General features: G+C 35.6%; 1 protein-coding gene across 12 annotated transcripts in view; it reads right to left on the bottom strand.

Moving 5' to 3' along the window:
* The window catches only part of PHF20L1 (PHD finger protein 20 like 1), a 72,912-nt gene that overhangs the window by 44,275 nt on the left and 1,885 nt on the right, over window positions 1-26,752 (bottom strand). For 3 of the 12 annotated variants that reach the window (XM_027585244.1, XM_027585390.1, XM_027585463.1), the window contains exons 2-7: window positions 26,153-26,271; window positions 8,780-8,951; window positions 8,549-8,633; window positions 5,022-5,110; window positions 4,709-4,798; window positions 60-273 (exon numbers count right to left, since the gene is read on the bottom strand). In XM_027585244.1, the coding sequence (XP_027441045.1) occupies window positions 60-273; window positions 4,709-4,798; window positions 5,022-5,110; window positions 8,549-8,633; window positions 8,780-8,951; window positions 26,153-26,235 (733 nt within the window). In that variant the 5' untranslated portion in view covers window positions 26,236-26,271. Of the gene's footprint in view, window positions 1-59; window positions 274-4,708; window positions 4,799-5,021; window positions 5,111-8,548; window positions 8,634-8,779; window positions 8,952-26,152; window positions 26,272-26,752 lie in introns of those variants that run through there. The other 9 variants (XM_027585534.1, XM_027585601.1, XM_027585679.1 and 6 more) reach the window with 6 other exon arrangements.

Raw genomic sequence — 26,752 nt, 5'->3', positions numbered from 1 at the left:
TTACTCTCTAAGCGAGTTTACCCTGCCACAAAGAATGAATGTAAGAACATATTTTGTACCAAATGTTTCACTAGATGTGGGCAGATCTTCCTTCTTCTCAACTTCTGCAGAAGCTATAGAAGTTGAAGTCTCTTCCTTCTTTGAAGGTACTTTAAACCATTTCCTCTCATCTTTCTCTTTCTCTTTATTGCTGTTGGCGCTGGTGCGAGGCTTGCTCCCTGTTTTATTCTTGGCTGCAGCTGCAGCAGCTGCTTTGACTAAAGCTATCCAATCCTCCAAAGGAAAAACACAAAACATGTGAAGTATTAAAAATTAATCAAAATTTAATTACACTAATGAATAAAAACATGTCTCACATTTTCAAAGCTACCCTCACACGCAAATATAAAAATCAAATTAATTATATTTACAAGATAAATCAACATGGTGATTATGAAATTTAATGATCTAATGGGTTAGCTGGATTGTATAACCTTACATAAAATCAGAAAATATTCAGTAACAAATATTTCTCTGGTATGTTTTCACAGGAATAAAATCTAAAATAATAGAGGCAACCCTCTAACAAATATGGAACACTACATGATGCTCTTAGTACTTTAGATTCAAGTGGCAAATTGCATTTCTTTTCTGAATACGACAAACCTTAAAAGAAGAGAAAAATGCTTTTGTTGCAATTCTGTGAAGATTAAAAGAAATGTATTTCCACTGAATAAATTACTGTTCCTTGTTAGGAAGAATGTACGACTCACAGTATGGTCAATTTCACAGAATTCAAGGTATGATTTTATTAATTTTTAAAGCTTTGAAAGTTTGGACACCAATTTACTGCAACAGCTTAACATTACTAGTGAAAGAAAAAGAGCCACTTGATTTGCTCAAGGTGAAATACATGCTGTCAGGCCTCAGATTAATTTCCCTCCCTCTTCAACTTCCTAGGATTTGTGTTGATTACCATTCTTCTGAGATGCAAATATTTACTCTTCCTGTGTTTGTAGCTAAATAATTTTTAATATTACTATTTTATTTTTAACTAAAAATGCTTATTGTAAAAAATATGAAAAGATATTTAAAAAGTGGTACTAACATTTAAATTTTCACAATAAAAAAGATTTTTTAAAACACGTATTTGTAGTATCTCTACAGTTAATCTTCCACTGAGACCACTAAGCTGCAGACCAACTCAAATACAACCAAAATGGGTAATACATTAAATTCTTAGCCCACATAACTAAAAACTACTTCACAACATCAAATGCATTTACTTCACAGGTTACATTAACAAAAGTCAATCGTTAGGTGATATAGGTTGATGGCTGCTCAGTCTTAAAAACATACGGTGAAGACAATAAGCCATTAAAAATAAACCAACAAACAAAATCTGTCTCGTTCTCTCTCCCATGATTAAAATGAACTAAACTATCATGTGATCTCACCTAACACATTCATTCACCCAATTTTCTATTGAATATCTTGCTACATGTGCCAAGAAGCATGCTAAGCATTCAGGAGACAATTTATAAGAGATGCTGCCTGCAAGGTCCTGGAGTGACCACACCTTTGCTCCTGCCTGGAAGATGACCAGCACCTAGCTTTTTCAGTATTTAAACTGTGTCCCCAGTACATGTATTATTAAAAAGTGAATTAAGACACAGGGTGCCTGGGTGGCTCAGTAGGTTAAGGTCACGATCCCAGGGTCTTGGTATCAAGGCCCACATGGCTCCCTGCTCAGCAGGGAGTCTGCTTTTCCCTCTACCCCTCTGCCCTGCTCATGATCTCACTCTCTCTCTCAAATAAATAAAATCTTTAAAAAGACACAGTTGTGAAATACAGATTTATGTCTCTAGTTTGTAAAAAAACAAAACAAAACAAAATTAAACAAAACAAAACAAACCAGATAAACCAGTACTGTCCAATCCCAGGTTTACTTAGAGCCATGTTTTTTGTTGTTACCTATAAGGAATTGAAAGGCAAATAAAATTAACTATAAGACAGTGTGATAGAAGAGGCAGTGGAGGAATAAACAAAATACCATGGAAGAAAACAAAAGATTAATCTTGATTTAAGAGAAAGGCTACTGGAAGGCTTCAGGAAACATGACAGATGAGGTGAGCCCTGCAGCAGGAATCTTCCAGGCAAAGGGCAGAAGGAAAGGAGTCAACGGGCACCACCAGGGAGAGGAAAACCATTAGACAAAGCCACGGCAATCAGAGTGTACACAAACAGGCACTAGGGGCAAGGAGTGGTCTGAGTAAGTCAAAGGGCTACAGCTAAATTGAGCCTTGAGACTGACATTAAGTATTAGAGAAAAAAAGCACCACCAATGAAATTGACAGAGAGTAATCAACAAAGCAGAAAGAGAAACAAAGTACAGCCCAACCAGCAAAGTGCCAAATTCAGCAGAGATCATACCTGTAAGGTCTTATGAAGAGCAGAGTGCTTAATTCTCTGTTCCACATTGTGGGGAAATTTTTAAGTTGTTAGAGAAATGCTGAAAAATGCCAGAGGTAAATTCCATCCCCACCTCTTTTCTCTCTCCAATGAACAGAAAACTGGGAGAGATTTGTACTGTTGCTCTTAAAAGTGCAATCAGATTTTTTTTTTCTAAAGTTCCTGATCACATGACTTGTTAATCATGGAATCACTGCAGTTGTGTCATTAAAAAATTCTCCCATTATATTGCCCTTCTATTTTTAAAAAGGTAAGATTCACTATTAAAAATAACTGGTGTGATCCTTTCATGAATTAGAACTAATGATCTGCTTCAAAGCTCCCTGTAGACAAAAGAGCAATACACAATAAAGAAATCGGATTGAGTTCAGAGTCACTCTGTGCATTACAGTTATGCAAAATTCTATGTCAGTCACTCAATTCAGTAAGTTCTGAATTCCTCAACTGTGAAATAGAAGTATCAGTCACAGCTATGTCAAAGAATTTGCTATGAGACCCCAATTAAATAATGTATGCAAAAAAAGTTTTAGAAACAGTACAGGACCTTAAGAGCAAACCTTTAACATTAGTGAGTTTTAGATCCGCACACTTGCAAAAAGAAAAAATAGGATAGAAAGAGCTACAGAAAGTTTAGAGAATGTATTTCCAAACTGCATCTATTTATCCTTTTCTAATTTAGTAAAAGAAATTTATTCTATATCTTTACAAAGGAATTCTCAAAGTACTCAAAATTTTTAAGATACACGCAAAGATGGATTCTCTCAGCACTGCCCACCCAACACCTGACTTAGTGTATTTCCTACATGAAAACAAGTCAAAAACTTTTTGGGAAAAAAAGACATTTACAAAATGAGGCCATTTTATAAAAAACAATTCTACAAATATTTTAGTGTGCTAGTAATTAAAAATTATGAAGAAAAATGTAAATTAAAAGAAATAAGAGCGTTAACTCAGGGTGCCTGAGTGGCTCAGTTGGTTAAGCTTCCGACTCCTGATTTCAGCACGGGTCATGATCTCAGGGCTGTGAGATCAAGCCCTGCGTCATCTGCTCCCACCACCCCTCACCCTAACCTGGCTTATGCACCACACTCTCAAGCTCTCTCTCTCTCTCAAAAAAAAAGAAATACAGCGTTACTCCTATTTTCTTTCAGTAGTTTATATTTTGGCATTGATTTTCATGTTAATATACATCATAATGTAACTATTTACTAAAAGTAAACACCCAATACATCCCATAAATTTTTATAACTTGTAATTTTACCAAAATTGGCTGTCTCACTTTGGAAAAAAATGAAGTTTTAGGGTTAGTGCCATCTCACAAACATTTGAATAACTGGAATAAAATAACAGCTTTAAAGCAAAAAATAAATAAGTAAATAATTTTTGTTTAATTAAAGATACATATTAAACTAAGGTCCCAATGTTTTAATCAATCTTTCTACACAGTAATCAAGAAATCACACCACTGAATGCTCAAAGGAACATTTTATTTATACGTACAAGTAGGAAGACACAAAGCAATTTCCTGATCAAAAGCACTTCCATTTTAAATTGCACTTCCATATTAACTGGGGGAAAAAAATCTGCTAGCTGAGGACTGCAAAACTAAGTTTTTGAAAACCAGGTGATTTAAAACAATCATGCTTCTCAGAAGATATCAGGAATCATTTTTTTTTAATGCGGTGATGTACATTTCTAGATTACTAAATGTATACATTCGGCTGGAGCTGACCAGATGATTTCAACACATTTCAGAATGATATTTTTCACTGCACAGTATGGAACAAATATGTAGCATATTTCCATATTAGACATTTTTATAGATTACTTTCAATTCTTAAAATTAATTGTAGGTCCAGGTGCTGAAAATCCCAAATAACAGCAGAACATAAAAGAAAATATTTTAAATTTCTACTGGCACCTTTTCTTTCCAATCTTTCAGGAAACATATTCAACCAATGGAATCATGGTTTTAACTTCATCCCAGATTCTCCTTTAAATGCTTACCGTTCTTTCTTGCTTTGAGCAGTGACAAAGCATGTAATAGACTGCTTACATCCCATGACTCAGAGAGCCCTACCTGAAACAGCCTACAGAGTGTCAGGTAAGCGCCTTTTGAAAGAAGATTAATGACTATGATTTATAAAAGGAAAGAAGAAGATAAGAAGCTCAATATAAAATTTTATATTAAAAATTAACTTTCTAAATGATACTATATACCAGGAAAAACAAAATGAAATTAAAAAAAGGCACTTACCTCACTTCCCATAGACTGGTTACACGATCCAGCTGGGTCGAAAGGACAACACCAGCTTAGTGGATGCTGGGATTTCACCTGGAACAGAAACTAGTGACCTATAACTTTAGCAGGTCTAAAGCCAAAGAAGCAAAAATCAAGTGTATAATTTATCTTACATTCTAAGCTTCTTTTTCTTGCTGCTATTTGGGGCTATCAGCACATAATCCTACAATTAGTTCACTTTAAAATATATATATATAAATTTTGTTTTGATTGGTCACCATTCAAGAAGACATCCCTTTGGGTAGCTAGGAATGCTGAACACCCTTACCTGCCCCTTAGCATCCTCGGGCATGGCCTTAATGTGCATTCTTTTTAAACAACGAATTACTCCATCATAAAACTGAACTGTGAATGTTCCTGGAACAGGAGCAAGTCAGAATCATTAGAAAATACAACTGAATCTTACAGCAACATTTGAAATCTAACAAGTAATGCCCTGACAGAAGTATATATACTGTAATTGCAGTAACTGCAAATGTATCCGTTAGGAACTCCATCAAGTGGGTTAAAGTTTATTTTCTCTTTCCCTCTAATAAAATCATTATTTACAAACATAAATAATATTTCTATAGGAATTATCCTTTGCTCTCTTTGAAAGTTTCTTTTTAGAGAAAGAACTGATATAGAGACAAAAAATCATTTACTCAAGGAGAGATCATTCCGTTCACAGTATTAACGAACTGGCAAATAAGAATCAGATCCACAGGCTTCTAAGCTAGAAAACAGTTTACAGACCATCTAGGTGAAAGTGTTGCTGTGCAGACAGACATTGAATTCCAAGAGGCTGAAGGCTCCATCCACAGCAGTCCCCTAAGCAGCAGGACAGCCATAACTATGCCCCCATCCCCATGCCCTCCCCACTCACTTATTCTGCTCTTAGGGTTTGAGACCCTGTTTGCGTAGCAATCACAAAGTATATTCACTTTGGGTTACAGAGGTCATGCTTTCAAGTTAACAAAAGTCAATACTACCACAAAATGTATAAATTACAAAGATTTTCTACTTAAGAAATTTCAGTATTTTTCTATCCTGTACAAATGAGGGCTGAGAGCCACTTTAAGTAAACAGACACTTGACCTTTACAAAAGAAGTATAAACAGTAAGTGTGATGATTACTATGATTGGCTTAGAAGTTGGCACCAAAGCCAGATATGTAAGTACAAAGATTTTCCTTAATTTTCTAGTTTGAACATCATTTGATTTCATCTTTTCTATAATTAGCATAATTCACAATATTGAAGATATAAAGATCTAGACCCAAGTTACTGAAAAAAACTGATCCATTGAGTAGCAAGGATATAAAAACACTGGGAAAATGTTGAGAATACCAAACCATACGTACGCCTTACACTACCATCATCCCTGCAACTGTTCTCTTCCTTCTTCATTAATGGCCTTCCAGAGGAAAGCAGGCTCCACACTACACCATTCATCCCTCGCCACTGTTGATCACACTGTTTCTGCTCTCATGATGCCTTTCTCCTTTCTTCTCTCCAACCTACTCTTCAAGGATCAGCTCTTTAAATCCCACCCATAATATGAACACTTCCTCTGTTCTCTCCAGTTTACAAATCTGTCCCTCCTCTTCAACTTCTCTAAGACATATTTCAAACACCTAAACGTTCATTTTTGTTAGTTCTGTTTAGCTTCTACAGTGAACAGAAAGCCTCTTGAAGGCTTCCTTTGCTTTGTTTTTCTTTGGGGGCATGGGCTGGGCAGGCTCATCCACCATGTGGGGCATATAGACATCACAAAACAAATATACCTCCAATGGAGATTTTTTAAAAAGAAATTACATCTGCCAATATTTCACTAACGGCTCACTTAAACTCCTGAAATGGCAGAGACTACAATAAGTGTCTTCACTCTTACACTAATACAAATTTAATTTTCTGTATTCTATGCCCACTGACAAACGGGGTAGGATAAAATATGGGGGCTTTGCTTCTGAGTGCATTGCATGTGTGTGTACACATGGACTTGTATATGCTATACTCCCAAGGAGCTTTAAGCATGGAGGCAAGTTCTCAAAGCTCTCCACTCTTATTAAAGGAACTGCTCTTCCTTAAAATAGAGAATGTTGTTTAATTGTAGTTCATATTCTTTTATTTTGGGTAGGTCCATTTACTATCCAACAGAATTGATCCATTACCTCCTCCTTTCCTTCCACAAGCTGTTATTGACTGCCTATGTGTTAGGCTCTGGACTAGAAAGCTGGGGAGCGCACATGTGTAAGACACAGGGATATGGGCTCTCAAGAAGTCTAAGTGCACAGTGAAATAAAGGCCAGACCAGAAAAGGAAAAGTAACCGGCAAACCTGACAACGGAGATGCCCCTCAACTCTTCCTGGAGTAAGGTGACTAGGGGTAGGTAGCAAAATCATAGCCATATTTGTTATTTCCATTCCTTAAAGCAATAAATTGGAATAAGCCTTTATAAAGTTATATCATAATTTCTAGCCAGACGATTTACTTTTCCACACCTACCATTCTTTAATATATCTCTTTTTTTTAAATGTTTTCCCCTTTATCTCCTCTTAGCTCCCACTTTTTCTCAAGTGTGTTACTTTAAATCTCCTCCATTGTTCCTTCCCATCACCTCCAAATAAAATTCAAATTCTGTAACAAGACATTGCATACACAGATCCTTGCTTCTCTCTCCCACCTCTTCTGATGTTCTATTCCCTTTAAAGGACTCCTTCATTCCAGTCACACCAAAGTCTTGCAATTCCTAAAAAGTGACAGGCCTCTCTTCTGTTCTTCTGCAATATACCCTTTCTTCTGTCTGAAAAAGCCTTTCATTCCTTCTTTATCTAGCTGACTTGTCTTTCAGGTTTAAAGGAAGCATCCCCTTACTTAAACGCTCCTCTTGCAAAAAGAAGCTGTCACTCAATGTGCATCTCTTCAGTGAAAAGAATGAATGAGTGGTCAAGTTTAAGAAATTGTTATAGAAAACTAATGTATTACTGACTTGAAATATACACTTTTTTGTAAACTATTTTACAACTTTTAAAAGTGAGATTTTAAATAAGAAATTTAAAAAATAAAATATTTAAGTATATTCCTAATACTAATTTAAATACTAATTCTCAAGCCTTTCCAAGTTAATCAGTCTAGAAGTTCTGTTTTTTTCAATATATTATATGCCCAACAGATGTATTCGTCTTCGGTCACACTAACATACTTGATTTCTGTGTTATTTTCAACACCTGATCAGTTCGGTAATTTTTGCTCAATATCATATTAGATACCACAAAGGCTATTAGAAAACTTAACTTTCAATTTTATCTATAGAAATGAAGAAAACAGGGGCAGGGGAAAGATGCAATAAAGGAAATCCTCAAATTGATAAATTTTCACACTCTTTCCTCAGAAAACGTAACTGTACAGTATTTTACTTCCAAGTTGACGTGATTTGAATTTCCTTGTATCTTTAACCTTCCCTCACATTCTGGTTGAGCTACTCATAAAAATAACTTAGCCGACCAACTAGAAACAGAGAAGAAGAAATAAAATGCATATAATGTAAGCCTGTGAACTGAATGCTGCACAATTTTAACCAATTATCTACTGCTCCTAAAGTTTATTTAGGCAATAAGTAGATCAGGTGTCATGTTATTCTATATTTACAAATGAAATACTCCCAAAAAAGAATATTAGCAGGAAATTTATTAAGTCTGAAACAAAGAGAAGTAACAACCATATGTAACAATTACATAATTAATTAAAATCAGAAATCCAGTTAAATTTTACCATTAATCCCATTATAAATCTCAGATTACTTCAAATACATACCTTCTTTGTTAATTGCTTCAATCTTGGCAGGGTAATAGCGACAGTCTGTCCAGCGAGCCAGAACTTCTTCTCCAGCTTTAAAATCCTATTTTAAACAACTTTTAAGATCAATACCATGTATAATAAATAAGCATTTCCTTTATAAAAAAAAAAGCTTTTGTAATATTTAACAGAATTCATTCTGAAATGTATCATTACACAGCTAGCAAATGGAAAAAGCTGGCTACTTACAAAGAAATCTTCCTCATCTTTTAGCCCTTCTTTTCTTAATGCAGGTCTCTCCAGCGGTCGCAACCTATTGCTATCCCAGTAAATCCATTCATCATAACGATGACTCCAACGCTCAAAATGAACCAACATCTTGCCCTCCTCATAGTCAATTTTTTCAATTCTTGATGGATACCTCCAAAATAAAAAGGAGCTTCGTATCAAGAGAAAATTCTTACGTTTGTTTACACCAAGTATTAAAAAGGATAATTTAACTGAAATATTGCTTACCATGAAAACCATGAACAAAACAATATGGGTCCGGATTTTTAAACTACTGAACCAACAAAGTTTGTTATTTTGTTTTTTTTTTTTTAAATGATTGGTCTCAATACCTAGTGAAAGAAATACTTCAATACACTCCCAGTGGAAATATAAATTACTTGCACTGTTTTGGTAAGTAATTTGAAAACATGCTTCAAGAGCCTTAAACACATTCTTACTTTTTGACTCTATCATTATAATTCTGGAACCACATATACAAAATATTTATGATAACAAAGAAAACAGAAACCATCTAAAAATTTAGTTAGAAAAACTGGAGACTGTATAGACAGCTATACAAACAATGGTATATCCACTGAATGATATGTTATATAGTCTTTAAATGTGGTATTTACACATGAGGAAAACACAATGTGGAAAATGGAAAAAAGTAGCAGCACCGTGTTCAGTAGAATTATAAGTATGTAAAACAAATTTGTCTAGCAAAAAATACCATGTACATTTGTCTCTTTATGGCACAAAACCACTTTGTTTTTTATATTTCTCTACACTTTCCAGTATTTTATAATGTGCATCAATGATAGTGGGGAAAGCTCAGTTAAACTTTAAATTCTAAAGTATAAAAATAACCACATTGTTCTGTCTTTATGTGTGATGATTCTCCTACTATAAATTCCAAAATAGAAATTAGTTAACTCGAAACTTTTAACATGGAAAATTGCTTCATCGCTCCTAATGTACCATATAAAATGTTCACAGATGACTCAAAAATTTTTAAAAAGTATCATGAAATAACCTTAAGAATTCAATAGCAGCACAGGGTAGATGATTCAGCCATAATAGTTTCATATTTTTGCTAGTTTTTGAGAAATCTGGAATTTTTCTTCTCCCTATAGAAAATTGGCTTTCACTATGAAGCACGACAGACCTTACATAACTTCGAATTTTAGGAACTGATTACTATGGGCTTTATACATCACTCATGCTATTCAAGGCTTCTTAAACATTTCAAGGGCCCTGAATCCTTCTCTGGTGTATAGCTTCTTTCCCCACTTTGGTTTAATGATACTGAACTACTTGGGGCTTCCTCAAAAACACCGAGCTCTGTCAAACATTTGTGCATTTGTACACTCTGTTCTTTCTGTCTAGCCCTAAGCTCTATCCCCCCCTTCCTTTTCTACTCCTCATTCCAGGCTTGGTTTAATGTGTAATCCCGTGTGTAAAGACCTCCCAGGTCCCTGCCCCAGCTGCTCTCACTGCACCCACATGGCCAATAACCATCTCAGGGCAGGTTCCCAAACTGTGTGCTGCAGAGCATTTACAGCCTTGCAACTTAATTAATGCCCATGACCCACAAAAGGGTCTGGCAGTTAAACAGCGTGGGAAAATACTGGATAACAAGTCACACTGTTTTCTTTATTGAAAGGCTTCTTGGTCCTGTCAACGCGGATAAAACATTTACCATTACCAAAGTAAAAGAAATAGGTAATCCTTTTATCACAAAACTTTTATTAACATTTCTCATGGTAGCAGAGATCGAAGGGACAGGCTCGGGCCTGTGAGCTTCAAGGAATAACAGAGTCATGTCCATCCTTGTATCGCTCGTCCCCCAACATCTAGTCCAATGACAGACACACACCGGCCACTTGGGGGCTGCTCAGGACAAACAAGAAGTGATGTTAAAGACGATCTGTACATTTCTTCAGAACTAAGAAGGCTGTCGACGTTATAACCTTAAGTTAGAGCTTACTCTTCCCAGCCTTTTTTGGGGAATGAGCATGGATGAAGAAACGTTTTGTTAAAGAAAAGCATAAACAAAAGAAAACCCAGGGAATTAACATACTCCCCCAGGTGAACATGCCGACCCCACCCCTGAGCATCAATGCTTTAATGATTGTCTTTTGCAGTGTTGCTCTGATTGTATGTTTTTGCTCCTCTGGTTCTTGAAACATAAAAACTGGCACTAGCACTGAGGGAAGCCTAAAGGTAAGAATGCCCTTTGGTTTATTTTCCAGCATTCGATGGCCACTTCACCATAATAAACACATTTTCTATCAATTATAAAAATGGATAAATTTCTAATTCCACATGTTTATTATCACATCTTTTTTATTTTTGATCAAAATATTAGGGGTTTATTCTCTAGGTTCCTTCAAATTCAAATATAAACAACTCCACATGTTTAAAACATTTCTCCAAGTGAGAATGGTCCACAGTAACAGAGTTAAATACATCTTTATTTTCATACCTTGACTGAATTTGGCAAAGAGTCAGAATCCAAGTAAGTTCAAATCATTTATGTCTGGGTTGCATTTTTAAGTAACTTAGAGTTTTGCTAAAATATTTCAAATTCCGTTCACTGACAGGATGTCTGATGTAACAAGCAGACTAAAAATTGTATTTTGGGGAACTGCTTCATAATAATCTATAGCATGTTATATACACTTTACATAAATATCTAGAGATTGATAAACTTCGGATGAAGGCCAAGAATTAAGTAACACAAATAACCAAGATTATCTCTTAATTTTTGTAACATTTACTAATCAAATTTTGAACCTTAAATAGAAGTGCCATAAATACTACCATTATCAAGAATGACTAAGTTTCTGTTCATTCATTCCATATATATTTGGGCATCTAATAAGATTAAGGCACTTGCTAGGCACTGTTATTATATCATATATGGTAAACTGGTAAGTATATACAAAAATTTTACAGAAAATGCTATTAATAATAGTTCAGAGAAAATTGGGGAATTCACTGAATGTTCTTGGGTGACATTGTCTATGTTGGTCTTGGTAACGAACTTCTAGGATTTAGACTTAATGAACAAGGTACAAAAAAAGGTAAAGTGTACACACTTTCAGTTAGCCAATCAATGTTCATTTACTTAAAACCAAGTTTAGGCAATCAGCCAGATAATGAGGATTCAGAGAGAAGTGGAATGAGGTTTCTGTCCTCAAGAACCTCTTGATCAAAGACTGGAGGGACAGTTCAAGGAAACCTGTGCCCTTTGGCTAGACCATACAACAAGCAGTATGGTGAATAAAAGAGAATAGTAGGACATCAGACTGGACTCATTAGCTAGGTTCAAATTGAAGGGCTTTGTAATAGCAAACTAACAAAATGCCCTGTCAATCTATAAACAACAGGAAATCCCTTACTTTGGTCATCACTGACACCTCAGGAAAAAAAAAAAAAACCCTACATCAAAATCTTTGCTATACATGTAAAATGAACAAAATGGCAACTTAGCATAGAGTCCCTATATAGTGAAATTATTTCCCTATTCTAGCAAATGGCCCACAGTAATAACGCCTTGATACACACAGTGAATGAAAAATACTGTTGAATAAAGGTATTCACAAATACCTATCTTGACCTAGAGCAACATTTTGATGCACAATTTATTTTTTATAATTGAGTATGAATGGAACGTAACATTTTTCTTAATGAATTTGGAAGATCTAGTGAAATGTTTTTGTTTTGTCATCTTTTTAAAGGCTAAATCACGGAAAACTGTTAAAGTAAAGAACTGAGTCCCAGACACTTATAACTGATTTGGGCAAAGATCTGAGAAGTGGGAGTCTGGGTGGGGTCTGAGAGCTAAAGCAATGAGGGATAAGAAGAAAAGGAAACACCGTGGTTGGCATTTCTTAAGGGTTCAAAAGAAAGAGATGGAAGTTTGATTCCTCAGTGTGAGAATTCTGCACAGAGCTCTCTTACCCCTTATCATCTGTTACTTCAAAATATTATAAAATGTTCACTATCGACATCCCCTACTATAATCCTGGTCTGAAACTCATGCCTTGCTTAACTGATATTTACTTGTGTGGAAAACAAGGGATTGCCTTCATTGTTCTAGGTCTGCCTAGGTCTAGTGTCTTTTACACTTGATTCCAAACAAGTGTAATAAACAAACTTAACAAGAAATATAATCCACCCTAAAACTGGTTATTAGGCTTAATGGAAACAAATAGCATTCAGAAATATTGAGAAGATTTGACAATGATCTTTGCTGAATTTCACAGAATTTTCATACATGCAATTCTATCATCATCATCTGTCAATTGATTCCTCAGGACCCTTTCTGAATTAGTGTGGTCAAAGTCCTGTAATGGTCAAGTTAAACTGTGGCTATAATTACTGAGAACAAATCCATTACCAAGAACAAAAATTATTTTCATCTTCTCTGAACTCTTATAATGCTTTATTGCCTCATCTGAGAATACCAGCATTTTTAACACTGTTACTGGTTATCTCCCACTTATACAAGACTGTTCAAAGTAGCAGTATCTATGGATTCTGGACCAAATCCACAACCCATTAAGAACCAAATACTGACCAAAGAGGTTGGTTATACACTGAATATACTGGATCAGTTCCCTACAGTATCAACTCTTGAGTGTTGTCAAAACACAAAGAGAATATGAGAAATCTAAGGTGGGAATTACCATTACAGATGAATTGCTATATTAGCTCACTTGTTTTACATGGGCAGGTCCTGATTCACTCACTACATCAGGAGACCACAATGCCCTGAGACTGTATGCAAAATGCCATGGTTCATGTAGCTGCGAACCAGTATTCTCTTGACGGGGAGTTACCAATTTCAATCAGATTTTCAAAGGGGTCCATGATTAAAAACAAGAATCTTTCTGGAAGGCAAGATTATCTATTAACACTCATAAAATAGGTGCTCCATTATCCTTGGAAGGAAAAAGAAATAATGGGCATGCAGCTATTAAAAAAAAATTATATTCAATATATTAACACTAAAACAGTTAAACATTATTTGAGCTCATTCTGATCTGTCATCTATTTTGATATATCCAGATCTTTACTGGTATTGATAAAGAAAAGTCAACCATGAGGAAATGACAAGAGAAATTCCTTGACACACTTGTGGCCTAGGACCTCCTGCACTTAAGCCACCAGGCAGAGTTGTTAACTACTCGTTGATAGGTGACAATCCACTGAACAAGGTCAGACATTATTAATGTCCTAAAGACCATCAGAATTCACTCTGAGAAGTGCCACATTAATCAAAAAGGCAAAGTATTTTATTTTTTTTAAGACTTATTTATTTGAGAGAGAGAGAGAGAACACAAGCGGGGATGGGGGATAGAGGGAGAGAGAAAATCCTAAGCAGACTCAATCTCATGACCCTGACATCATGACCTAAGCTGAAGTCAAGAGTCCTAAGCTTAACCAACTGAGCCACCCCGGTGACCCCCACCCCAACAAAAAGGCAAAGTATTTTAAAAATCTGTCCCTTGGGGCACCTGGGTGGCTCAGTCGTTAAGCATCTGCCTTCCGCTCAGGTCATGATCCTAGGGTCCTGGGACCGAGCCCCACCATCGGGCTCCCTGCTCAGCGGGAAGCCTGCTTCTCCCTCTCCCACTCTCCCTGCTGGTGTTCCCTCTCTCGCTGTGTCTCTCTCTGTCAAATAAAAAAAAAAAAAAAAAATGGCCCAACAGTTATTCAAATTATGTATTTTAAATAAGTCATTTGTTTATACTGATAGAATAAAATTTCTAAGATACGTAAATTTAAAAATTGACAGCTCTTCATTCATTTAACCCAATAAACACTGAGTCTCTAATTCACTATGTGCCAAACACTAAAGCAGGAATAAAGCTACAAATAAAAGTATTATTCCAATCAATAAACTCAAATTCAGGAAGGAGGGTAGAGAAAAAGAGAATCAAATAAGTGAACACAATTACAATACAATGTTATAGCTCAAAGAGTAAAGATATATTATAGTAGTACATAGAAAGAATACCTAAATTAGATGTTCTCCTAGATAAAGTAGGTCTCTAATTTGTAAATAGTGAAACACACTTGATATCTGACTTACACATAATCTAAATGTTAGAGAAATTTAGGGAGTTAGGATTAACAACTCAAGACACTTCTGTGTATAAGGACTTCATATGCAAGAAACTAATGTGTGTCATAAAAATTGACTAAAACACATTAGAAGAACTAGAAATACAGAGGTAAGAACTCCCTCACATACAAATGTCAGGAGGAGGATTATTTGCTGAATAATAAAAATTAATGTAGAATGTAATCCAAAACAAACATAATATTCTTATAACACAGTAACCTTTTAAAGTTTTAGCTCCCTGGAAGCACTTTCAATTTATATTACGCTTTGTAATTTTCAAAAGCGTTCTCTCACCCATTCAACTTACTGATTAAACTACAAGAACAATGTCATCTAGTATTATTATAGTATTTTTAGAGGAAGTGCTTTTAGGTACATGTTAATTTGTTTCACACTTGAAGAACAACATACTGAAAACAAAACTCTTTTGATTAATTCAAACTTGACATTCCAAAAGGAAGTACAAAAGAATCCAGACTTTCCAGAACATTCAGATAATAGCTTATATGTCAAAATCACATCTTCTCCAACACTGAGTTCTAAGCATCCCATGACATCATCCCTCATGTCCTCTTTTCAGGGGCATCCACCCTCAGGACACATGTCCAGTACAAGCTGCCAGACCACCCTGCTGCTTATCTGTTCACAACCTTTGCAGGAAAGAACGGGTAAGATCTGAGTTAGCCACGTGTTTTCCTTTAGAACCTTGTTGCCGCCACCTTTCAAATTAAGGTTTCATTTCAGATCCCTGGATTCAAACTCCTACTGCTGTCTACCTCCCTAGCACTTCAATCTCCTGCCATGCCTACAATCATTCACAGTCAGTTCTAACCAAAGTGACTACACCTACCTTTCTACTCATTACCATCTCCCACCATAAGAATCAATTAGACTATCAAGAATTCCTTTCCTACTCTATCCAAAAAATGCCAGTATATTACCAGAAGTTTGTGTATTTCATATACTTTGTTCAGACCAACAAAACCAAACTCCTCGTTACTTAATTTTGTCACAAAACTCTGAACTCTAGCAGGCTGACATCCACTTAGTTTCTATTCCTGAATATTTAGCACTTAGAAAATTATTTTACTACTACAGGTAAGTTATAGGTGTTTACATACCTATTGATTCAAGTTTTAAGGATTTACACTGACTCCTCTCTACTTAAAATAACCAATATTCATGCTGTTATTTAAATTAAAGCAAACATTTACTAAGTGCCTCTGATGTGGCAAAAACCATGATAAGCTTTTAATAAGCACCATCTTGCTTAATCCTCAAAGAACCTTTCCGAGTTAGGTACTATTATTGCTCCCAGTTATTAAAGAGAGGTCACAAAGGCTCTGAACAGTTAAGTAACTTGCTCAAGTAAAAGTAGGTATTTAAGCAGATCTCTGAACTGAGGTTTGTCTGTCCTTAAAGACTGTGCTTACATTCAATATATATTCTGCATCTTGCCAACTGATGATTTTCAGCTCCTATCACACTTACTGCAGTGTTTCAAACATAGGGTACTCTTATCAAGAGGTACTGAAAACAAAAATAAGATGAAAGTCAGATTATATCATGTTTTTTTTGCAAATTCAATTTTATATAAGTGCTTTTGATACAAAATGCCTAAAGTTGGTTTTTGTTAGCCCAAAGAGTATAGAAAACAGATTTTATTATACAAAATAAATATCTTCCTATACATAAAAAGGCTCTTGATTTATTAGTAAAATTTCTCAAAACAAAAGGTGTACTGTATCTCAACTGTGCTTAAGTATGAAACATCACATTAAAATGAAAGAGTCTGAGAAAAGAAAGTAACTTGGGGCGCCTGGGTGGCTCAGTTGGTTGGGCGACTGCCTTCAGCTCAGGTCATTATCCTGGATCATGTCCCAGGATCAAGTCCCGCATCGGGCTCCCTGCTCAGTGGGGAGTCTGCTTCTCCCTCTGACCCTATCCCCTCTCATGTGCTCTCTCTCTCTCAAATAAATAAATTAAAAAAAAAAAAAAAAGAAAGAAAGAAAATAGCCTAACTTTTAAGGTGTTTCAAAACTGTTATAAAATAAATTGAAAAATTAAGATAGGAATCAAGTGGCAGCTGGGTGGCTCAGTTGGTTAGGCATCCAACTCTCGGTTTTGGTTTAAGATCTTACAGTATTGAGATTGAGCCCTGCATGGGGCTCCTTGCTGAGTGTGGAACCTGCTTAAGATTCTCTCTCTCCTTTCCCTCTGCCCCTCCTAACCCCCAAATATAGGAATCTAGAGTATGATTTGTTATAGAACTAAGAAAAACACTAAGTGACTTTAAAAATAATATTTACTAATCTAGTTCGACAAATATAATCCTATACTTAGTTTTTGCCTCATAAGTCACAATTCATTTGCCAAAATTTTCTAGAATAGTAACCACATCTCATGATATCCCCAAAACTTTGGGTTCATTCTTTACCAACCTGCCAAAATTCAACAAGCTTTGCTGCGTATCCTTAGGAATAAAATCATTTCATGTAAGCAGCTTTGTTACCTTACCTAACCATGATGAACTAGAACAGATTCATTTTTAATTAAAGAGGGTTAGCTTTTTGGCATTGAAAAAAATACTTTTAAGACACATCGAGTATTAAATATCCAAATTTTCTTCAAATTCACTGCAACAATTCTCTCAAAGTTGAGTTAATTATAGTTACTGAAATAATGTAATACTGGTATATTAATTTCCAATTTAATAAAAAGAAAAGTTCTACTTGTTGACTAATGATCTATGAAAGGTGATAGCAGGGATAGTCAATAGTTCTTCAAAATAAAAAGTCATATAAAAATACTAAAAACTAGGAGGCTTATGAAGAATAGCAAAACTAAGCTGTCTTTTCAATATCAGTTAGTTTGTTTTGAAATTTTATACTGTGAGAGACTATGGACTCTGAGAAGCAAACTGGGGGTTCTAGAGGGGAGGGGGGGTGGAGGGATGGGTTAGCCTGGTGATGGGTATTAAAGAGGGCACATATTGAATGGAGCACTGGGTGTTATACACAAACAATGAATCATGGAACACTACATCAAAAACTAACGATGTAATGTATGGTGATTAACACAACGTAATAAAAAATGTAATTAAAAAAGAGAAAAAAATTTTATACTACTGATATTTAAAACTTAGTATTTTCTTCCTCACTTAAAATATCAACTAAAAACAAAATTAAAAACTTTTCAGCAGGGCGCCTGGGTGGCTCAGTTGGTTAAGCAACTGCCTTCGGCTCAGGTCATGATCCTGGAGTTCCACAATCGAGTCCCGCATCGGGCTCCCTGCTCAGTGAGGAGCCTGCTTCTCCCTCTAACCCTCCCCCCTCTCATGTACTCTCTCTCTCTCTCATTATCACTCTCTCAAAATAAATAAATAAATCTTTAAAAAAAAACTTTTCAGCATCTGTAGATATCAATTCTGTCTACTCCGCAAAACTAGAACTGCTAAACATTTTTTAGTAGAGTTGATTACCACCACAGATAAATTATTTCCCAATTAATGGCTCTGATCAACTCCCCATCACAAAATAAAGCATCATATACTTTGATGTGGCAAGTATAAAATCTCACAATACACAGTGATAAAATTTAGCAGGAACAATGTCATGAACAGAGTTGGATGCATGCGATATACAACCACTGACCTTCAACCAAATGTCAGATAAGCAAATAAAACCATCTTCTCTTTCAGTCCAACCCCTGCCATTAAATGAGTACACGCATGCACACACGCGCATGCATGCACACACACACACACACACAATAAGCCCGAGGTTCCTGAACTTTACGTTACTATACATTTGTGAAGAGGCTAGGAAATGATCAGCCTGAAAGCTTGATTTGAAGGTGAGCTTAAGAAGGAGAGTTTCTAGGACAGACAGGCCAGAAATTGACCTGCCTTGCAAAAGCTAATTCCACAGTATAAGAATGACACAGGCATGCTGGACTCTCAGGGCCCTTCTAAACACCAGATAGATACATATCACTAGAGAAAGTCAGGAATTAAGACAGCCTATGAACACTGAGCCCATTTACTCCCTGAAGCTGAGGCTCAAACTTCAGGGCATCCATATATGAGGCAACAGGTTATAGTAACGAGGGCACCAGACTTAAGAGTCAAAAGAACCTGGATGCCAGATGACTTTTCTGACTTTTACTCCAGATGAACTGGAATAAAACAGTTAACATATCCAAACCTCAGATCTGTCATTTCTAAACTGGTAAAGATCATCCCACACATGATGGGCTTCTTATAAAATTCAAGTGACATACTGAGTATTTCCTATATATCAGGAATCATTATAGAAGTTACAATCTCCCAATAGCAATCCATAATTAACTATAACCAGGAATAGTCTTTTTCCCACCCTTAGCAACAAGGATCTAAATCCCAACTATCCAGCCATGTAGTGGTGAGTACAGAAATTTGAAGAGCAAGAAAACTGAAAAATATCAAAGTACATGTAGGTCAGTATGCTCTATTTTACTGAAAATCAGAAAAAAAAAATTTTGAATCATGCATCACTTTGCTAAGTAATTACATTTTACTTCTTCTAACTAACATAAGTAAAAACGGACTATAAATTCAAAAATAATCCTGGATATTTCCATTGCTATCCAACTCAAAAACTTTATCTTTGGGTTAATAATTCTGTATACTCTAGACCAGTGGTCCCCAGACCAGCAGCATCAGCATCACCTGGAAACTTTTTAGAAAGGCAAACTACTGTGCCCCACTACACACCTACTGAATCAGAAATTTTGGATGTTGGCCCAGTGACCTATGTTTAACAAACCTTTTGGGGTGAATCCCAGGAAGCTAAAAAGTTTGAGAATCACCTTCTAGACTTCACCTGAATCACTTTCAAAATGACAGCATCAATGAACTTTGTAAAAGAATCAATTAGTGAACTGTTACCACACAAACAGTTAGGGAGTTAGAGCATCCTACTAGTCAAATATACCTTTCTAACCAATAGTCACGATTCTAAGTAATTTTAAAATTAAACAATGAAAGTATTTAAATGAGTGGGAGAGCAGGTTGGAGAAAGGATAACAATGTGCCCAATACCACTATACTCCAACCTTCAAAACTACTATTTTTGTTCCAACTAGATTCACCTTTCTCTACCTCTTCAACTCATTTTTTCTCAAAGTTCTTTCAGTTACCAGCAGTTCTGAGCAAACTATGTCTGACTTCTACATTTTTTCTTACTTCTGCCTCAAGTCTGTTATTTACCCATCAAAAATGAGATTAAAAAATCTATCCTCCCTGAATACATGGAAAGTAGATAAAAGAAATCTGAGTTTCTAATTCAAGGGATCTGAAAGATTACCTAATATGTCACACCCTTATCTTAAGGACATTAAAGCAGAGAACTAACTCTCCGAAGTCACATAGTTCATGGCAGAACAGCACCTAAACCCCTATCTTCTGACTTCCAGTTAAATTTACTTTTTCCAAAATTCCTTTTCTCTCACCTTCCAAGAAAACTAAGGTAAGCAAAAAAACTGAGCAGAGAAGAAAAAGCTCTATAGAAAATCAATCAATAGAACAAAAGGAAGAACAGAGTTAAGAACAAGAACCAGGTGTGTTTTATAATGAATACATGTACTCGGACCCACGTCTAACCTTGCTTTCAACATTTTTTGAGGGAAGAGGAGGGAGAAAGATCTTTACTGTTAAAAGTTTATAGGGCTCTTATTGGTGAAAATTTTAAAAATTAAGTAACTACAGTGTTTGTGCACTGATGCAGACCTGCTTGATGATTAAACAGAGCTCACTTAGATCTTAAGATACAAAATTTGTGACTTTCTCGATGTAAAAAAAAATCTCAGAATTAAAAAAATAAACACACATCATAGAGATTTCAATTTGAAATTCTCAGCTAAAGGAGTCCTTAATCTGGAGTCCATGGATAAGTTTTCTGTGGCTACCCATAATATATAATTCAATATTTCTGGTATATAAATGTGATTGTACATTTTTCTGAGTCTACAGCTCTAATTAGATTTTCAAAGGTAGGTAGTGACTCAAAATAAGAATCAATCTTTTTCAAATATAGTTAGGAAAACCCAATATACAAAAATTTTATTCATATTAGCAAAAGATCTCCTATTTTAAAAGTGTTCACCTAAGGTTTCTACAAATCTCAAACTTGCCTAATGTAATTTAAAAATGAGACTGGTTTTTAAATTTGATCCACATACTATTTTTCAGGAGCACTCTTCTACTCCAAATATAGATAACACAACTTATTTCTATTAATGTTTGCCTTTGAGTAGCTAAATTCAATTAGAAAAAAAGCAACACTTTTTATTCAGAAAATAGTGTACTTTTACTCAAATTAGAAAGCATTTGTACTTGCTACAATCTAAATTTCCTCAAGTTTCCCACACTATTATAATTCTGGTCATGAACATTTTAAAAACTCACATTTGCAAATGTTCCATACAGTTCAAAAAACTCCCAATGTGCAAATGTTCCATACAATTCAAAAAAACTCCCAAAAAGTATTTGCCAATTCAAATTTACACTGTTCTATCCAACTCTGATACTTGGAGACATCTCCCTTTTTTCATTTTCCCTTTCTTTAGATCTAGAAGAGAATTAAATAGAACTATTCCCAAAAAAAGGTCAGAAGAGCATAACTCATCTGAATATTTTAAATTAACTCTATATTTCAAATTTCACATTACTTGATTTGTTTTGTTTTCGTAACTAAGTCATTTGCTATTGAGTAACTATTTGAATTTCATTCAAAAGACAGAAGTTATATCAGTAGTCCAAATCAGTCTGATTTGATCACTTTTCTCACTGAACAATATTCAGAGCGATTAGATATAATGTTTGCAAAGCAGAAAAAGATTTTATCATTACCTCAAAAAGATGGTTTATAGCGGGTTGCAATGACATGATTTTCCTTCTACATTCCAGGCCATTCTCACGTCAATACTAAAGCTACGTTTAAAAACTTACACACTTGAGTCTTCAGATCCTCAAAGATTTCTTTTTCACCTCTCCCTCTTCCCTTGCATTTACCTCAGTGCTTTATACTTATGTACTATTTTACAGAATTTGAAGCAAATTTAAATACATTATTTGATCCTTGAAATAATCCCCTAAGTAAAAGCCAGTAACACTGCCTCCATTTTATTGATAAGCCAACCGAGGTCCAGAGGTTGCCCATATTTATAGGAAGAGCAAGTGACAGTCTGACTTTGAACCTGCCTCTTTTGTCTTTAGAACCCACTTACAGTGTCTCCAATAGAACTTCAACTCTAAACTTTCTCTTTCCCCAAATATACTACTGTATCAACAATCTGTTTCCTTTTTCAATCTTATGATGTCCCTGCATTCAAGAGATTATAAATGTGATATGTCATCATTTGAAAGACAAGGATATGATAGAAAATATGGAGGTAAGATCAAAGATGGTTGATTATGTTACCTGTAAACATTAGCCTATTAAAAGTCTTTTGGAAGACTTTCAAAAAAGACTGTTGAGAAAGAAATTAACCAGTATGTTTTATTTATTTATTTATTTTAAAGATTTTATTTATTTATTTGAGAGAGAGAATGAGAGATAGAGAGCCCGAGAGGGAAGAGGGTCAGAGGGAGAAGCAGACTCCCTGGTGAGCAGGGAGCCCGATGTGGGACTCGATCCCGGGACTCCAGGATCATGACCTGAGCCGAAGGCAGTCGCTTAACTGACTGAGCCCCCAGGCGCCCTAACCAGTATGTTTTAAGTAAAACTACATTTTTAAAAATTAAGCAAACCGCCCCCCCCAAAAATAAAATAAAATAAAAACTAAGAAACCTACACTACTTAGCAGGAGTTAGGTTTAGTCAGTATAGGAAATCCAAAAACCACATATTGGACCTGAAGATGCCTGGCCTCTCAGGGGCTTCTTAGGGCCCACATTCATTAGTTATCGGTAAATAATCAAACCATCAATGAGTTTTCTGACATAGCTTTCAAGTGATTTTGAAAACAAAAAGTAATAAATCACTACTTTAAAAAATGTACAGTGTAGTTTCAAGGATGAAGTATCTTTCTGAACTCTGAAGAATGTCATATGGTTTGCTCAAGCAGTAATAATGTCCTTTCCATAAGAAAATTAGATTGCACATGCCGATTAAACCAAATCTACCCCAAATCTGAAAGTGGAAGCTTAACTTCAGTTTATTTCGGCCCACTTAAGAGTTTACCCTTTTCTTTCCAGGGCACACAGTAAAAATTCTTTTCCTTTTTTATATAGGAAACATCTTTTACATATAGGACAAGTTGACATTTTGAGTTCTCCACTATCACAACTTTCCCTCTGCCCTTCTCTGTAAAAGGTAAGCTATCAACACATGCTGTCGTTTCCTTCACAACGATCTGTGGCTTACTGGCAATGTCCTGCGTGCAGAGACAGTAAGCACCATCTGCACTCTGGCTTGTCCCTCCCTGCTCATTGCCTATAACAGTTCAAAAAACATTCATGTCAAATAAGAACTCAATACTTTTCCAACTGTACTGAATAAATGTGGAAGTTTAAGCATTCTTTATGGATGCAACAGAAGAGAATAGGAAAGAAAATGGGGGGGGGGGGAGAAAGAGAGGAATCATTTCAGTTATATTTTCAGTGATTAACTATTTTCCTCCTCACAAAAATAGTAAAGTTTCTCAACACTCGAATAATCTTTCTACACTTTTACCTGATATTAAAGAAAAGATCTGCAGCATTTATGTGAAATACAGAATGGCCCTTAACAAATGTAATGATATGAAGAATATAGTTTATTATCTCATTTAAAAGTAAAACCTGTTAAGAGTACAGCGTCTCACAGAACTTCCCTTGTGCCCACACAAAACGAAATAAATCTTAGTAATTGATTAGTTGTCCTACAGTAAAGTACTTTAATACTAAATGAAAGGGATTGCTCAAGACTAGCTAGTTCTTGAAACTACCGACATTAATAAAGTCACAATAAAAGAATTATTTCTTTCAACTACCTAGAATATGTATATACAATACTCTTAATTCCTTAATTCCAACTGTAGCAGGATATTAAAATCTTCATATAAATGAGCTCATAAAAATCAAGTTACTGACCAGTTTCAGTGATTACCATATGTGATTATTTTGGCTGATGTTACCTTAAGGAGACCATCACTACTAGGGTCATTAAAATGAAAGCTAAACTTCATTAATGAGTATAGATGCCTGTTACCACCCTACCTAAGCACTTAGAAATTTCCTTAGTGTGAAGCATAAGACAGTGAAAAAACTTCAGCTACAACTATCATTTTTTCCTCTCAAATTCCAAATACTCTAAAAGCACATTCAGTCTTGATTTTTAAAGTAGTTCTCTTTTATAATCTTTTTATTTTAACTACTGGATCATCAATTTGACAGCTGTTGAATCAGAAAACATTTCACCACCGAAAGCAAATTTCTTACTAATACCAAAATTATGTTAATTTCCCTTTAAACCTCTAAGAAAACTAATAAACCGTGTTCTCCTGCAACACTGGAAGCTATTTCAATTGCAAGTGTGTCACTTTGGAAGCCTAAGAAAATATGTTAATATGAATTAACTAGTGATTCAAAAGCCAGTAATTAAAAAAAAGATTAAGATTAGCATCAAAGAAGTATCATTTCTCAAACCACACGGAGATTTAACAGTGTGCCTTCTGAGTGAAAAGCTTCTTTTGGTCAAATGAGAATCCAAGATAGCCAATTACTGACGAAACCGGCATCTTTTGCTGTATGGTCTAATGCAGCGCTTCCCTATCGGGAGCATGGGTAATCCCCCAGTGAACACTCCACCACGTCTGGAAATAATTTTTAGCGTCAGGACTACGTGGGATGCAACTGCCTGGTCCCAGGTGTTTCCCAAACCCTACCTGAAGTACTATGTACACTCTCCACCTGATGAGACTAACAATTAAGTCCCCTAAAAAGAACTACCCTCTGAGATGCACATTATAGGCATAGGGCCAAACAACTGCCTTCCACGTCAAACTGTAGTTTCAAAATGTCCCAGAGCAGCGCCCAGGACAGAGCCCGTTAACCGGGGTATGGGGGACATGTGCAGAATTCTAAAGCCACATACTAAGAGACAAAACCCAGACCAGTCTAAAGTCAAATATCATGACTAAACAAGATTTCTCTGCCTGTCATTGCCAACACAGGAAGTTGACTTAATGCAAATCAATCAAGAGCAAATTTGCAAAATACCCACTGTGTTTTTAAAGGAGTTGTAGTGAGAGAAAATGTCAAAAAGCCTGGTAGATGAAGTCCTGGAGTCTGAAGCCCGAAGCCACCAGATCACTCATCAAAATAAATGGGCTTCAGGAGAGCCGAGACAACCCCACACTCCCCAGAGAGGAACTCTCAAATGTCCATCTCAGGTAGGGAGCTAAGAATGGCAATAAGAGACTTCCTCCCAGGGACAAGGACTAGAGGGCAGTTAAGGGGAATGAGGAAAGCATTCCCTAGGAGAAAGAGGAAATCCTTGTCATTCCTACTGTGGCCTAGTGACCCCTGTGTTGTTGTTTCCTCTTCTCTCCTTTCCAGGTGGTGGTTTTATCCCTATACTATTTATTAGGCGTATATTAGGAGCTTAAATTCACTACTTAACACACATGGCCAGAACAGAAGAAATAAAAAAAGGTCTGAAAATACTGCCCACTTAGTATGGGACAGTAACAACCTGCCTTTAGTTCACTATCCCCTGGGGAAAGAGGAGGTAAACTAGTTTTTTATTTTAGATGGGATAGTGAATAGTGACTGTGCTAACCATCAACATACTCTGTATTTTGAAAGATCACCTCTGACACAGGCCAAGAAAACAGATTTATATCAAGTTTTAGCTAAATCTTGGGAAGCTGGTTATCTAAATTAATTGCCTCCCTCCCACCACCACTCTAGCTCATATTAAGTACACAAGAGTATTGACACTCTCTTTATACCTCATATTCTAGATAATTATTTTCAGTTCTCAAACACCTTAAAATGATTCTGAAAAAATAGCTTTGAAATGCTAAACTTACAGTCTGCTGAAGAGCAGGAAAACTAAAAAACAATGTCTATGTGTATTCAAAATGTGAATACATTAAAGTTTCTGCCACTGTCAAAAGAACAGCAACTGACCAACATGTGTAAGACTACCAATATCGTGGTTTCGGTCAAGAGCTCCATATTCTCCATACCATTTTTGTAAGTAGTCCAGTGCCTCCAAACGAGCACCGATCTCAAAAGTGATTCCAGGACGATTTGGGGGCTTTTTACTCATCTTGAGATCCTATCTTCAGTATTCTCTTTTCACTACCTCAAGAGGAAAAAAAAAAAAAAAAGTTAGATTCTAATGCATAAAATGCATAGGGAATAAAACAGAATTTTAAAAGCATTGCATGAGAAGTTAAAATAACTTTCAAATTTTAAAGAAATTTGAATGATGATTACAAATATCTGTATGTAAAGTACTATATACTTTGCAAGCAATCTTGATCATGAATCAAGGAAAATGACATAAAAAAGAACTACTTAAAAAGAAGAACAGCTGGGCATTAAAACTTGCTAATGGCTAAAATGCTTCAAATTTTAACTTGAAAATACCCAAGAAAATTCTCCACACCAGCTGAAAACAGTTTTCTGTCTCTGAAAAATCAAGACACCTGAGTGTTCTGGAATATGACTATTGAAATTCTTAAGAGCACAAATTAATGAAGTTTTTCAACCAATATTTGAGTGCCTCATAGTATACAACACTAGATAAGACACCAAAGAGCATATAAAGGGGCAGTAGACAC

Source organism: Zalophus californianus, chromosome 4 (assembly GCF_009762305.2).
Source record: "Zalophus californianus isolate mZalCal1 chromosome 4, mZalCal1.pri.v2, whole genome shotgun sequence".
NCBI lineage: Eukaryota > Metazoa > Chordata > Mammalia > Carnivora > Otariidae > Zalophus > Zalophus californianus.
The sequence above is the reverse complement of the archived record's forward strand: the minus strand, read 5'-3'. Positions and strand labels throughout refer to the sequence as shown.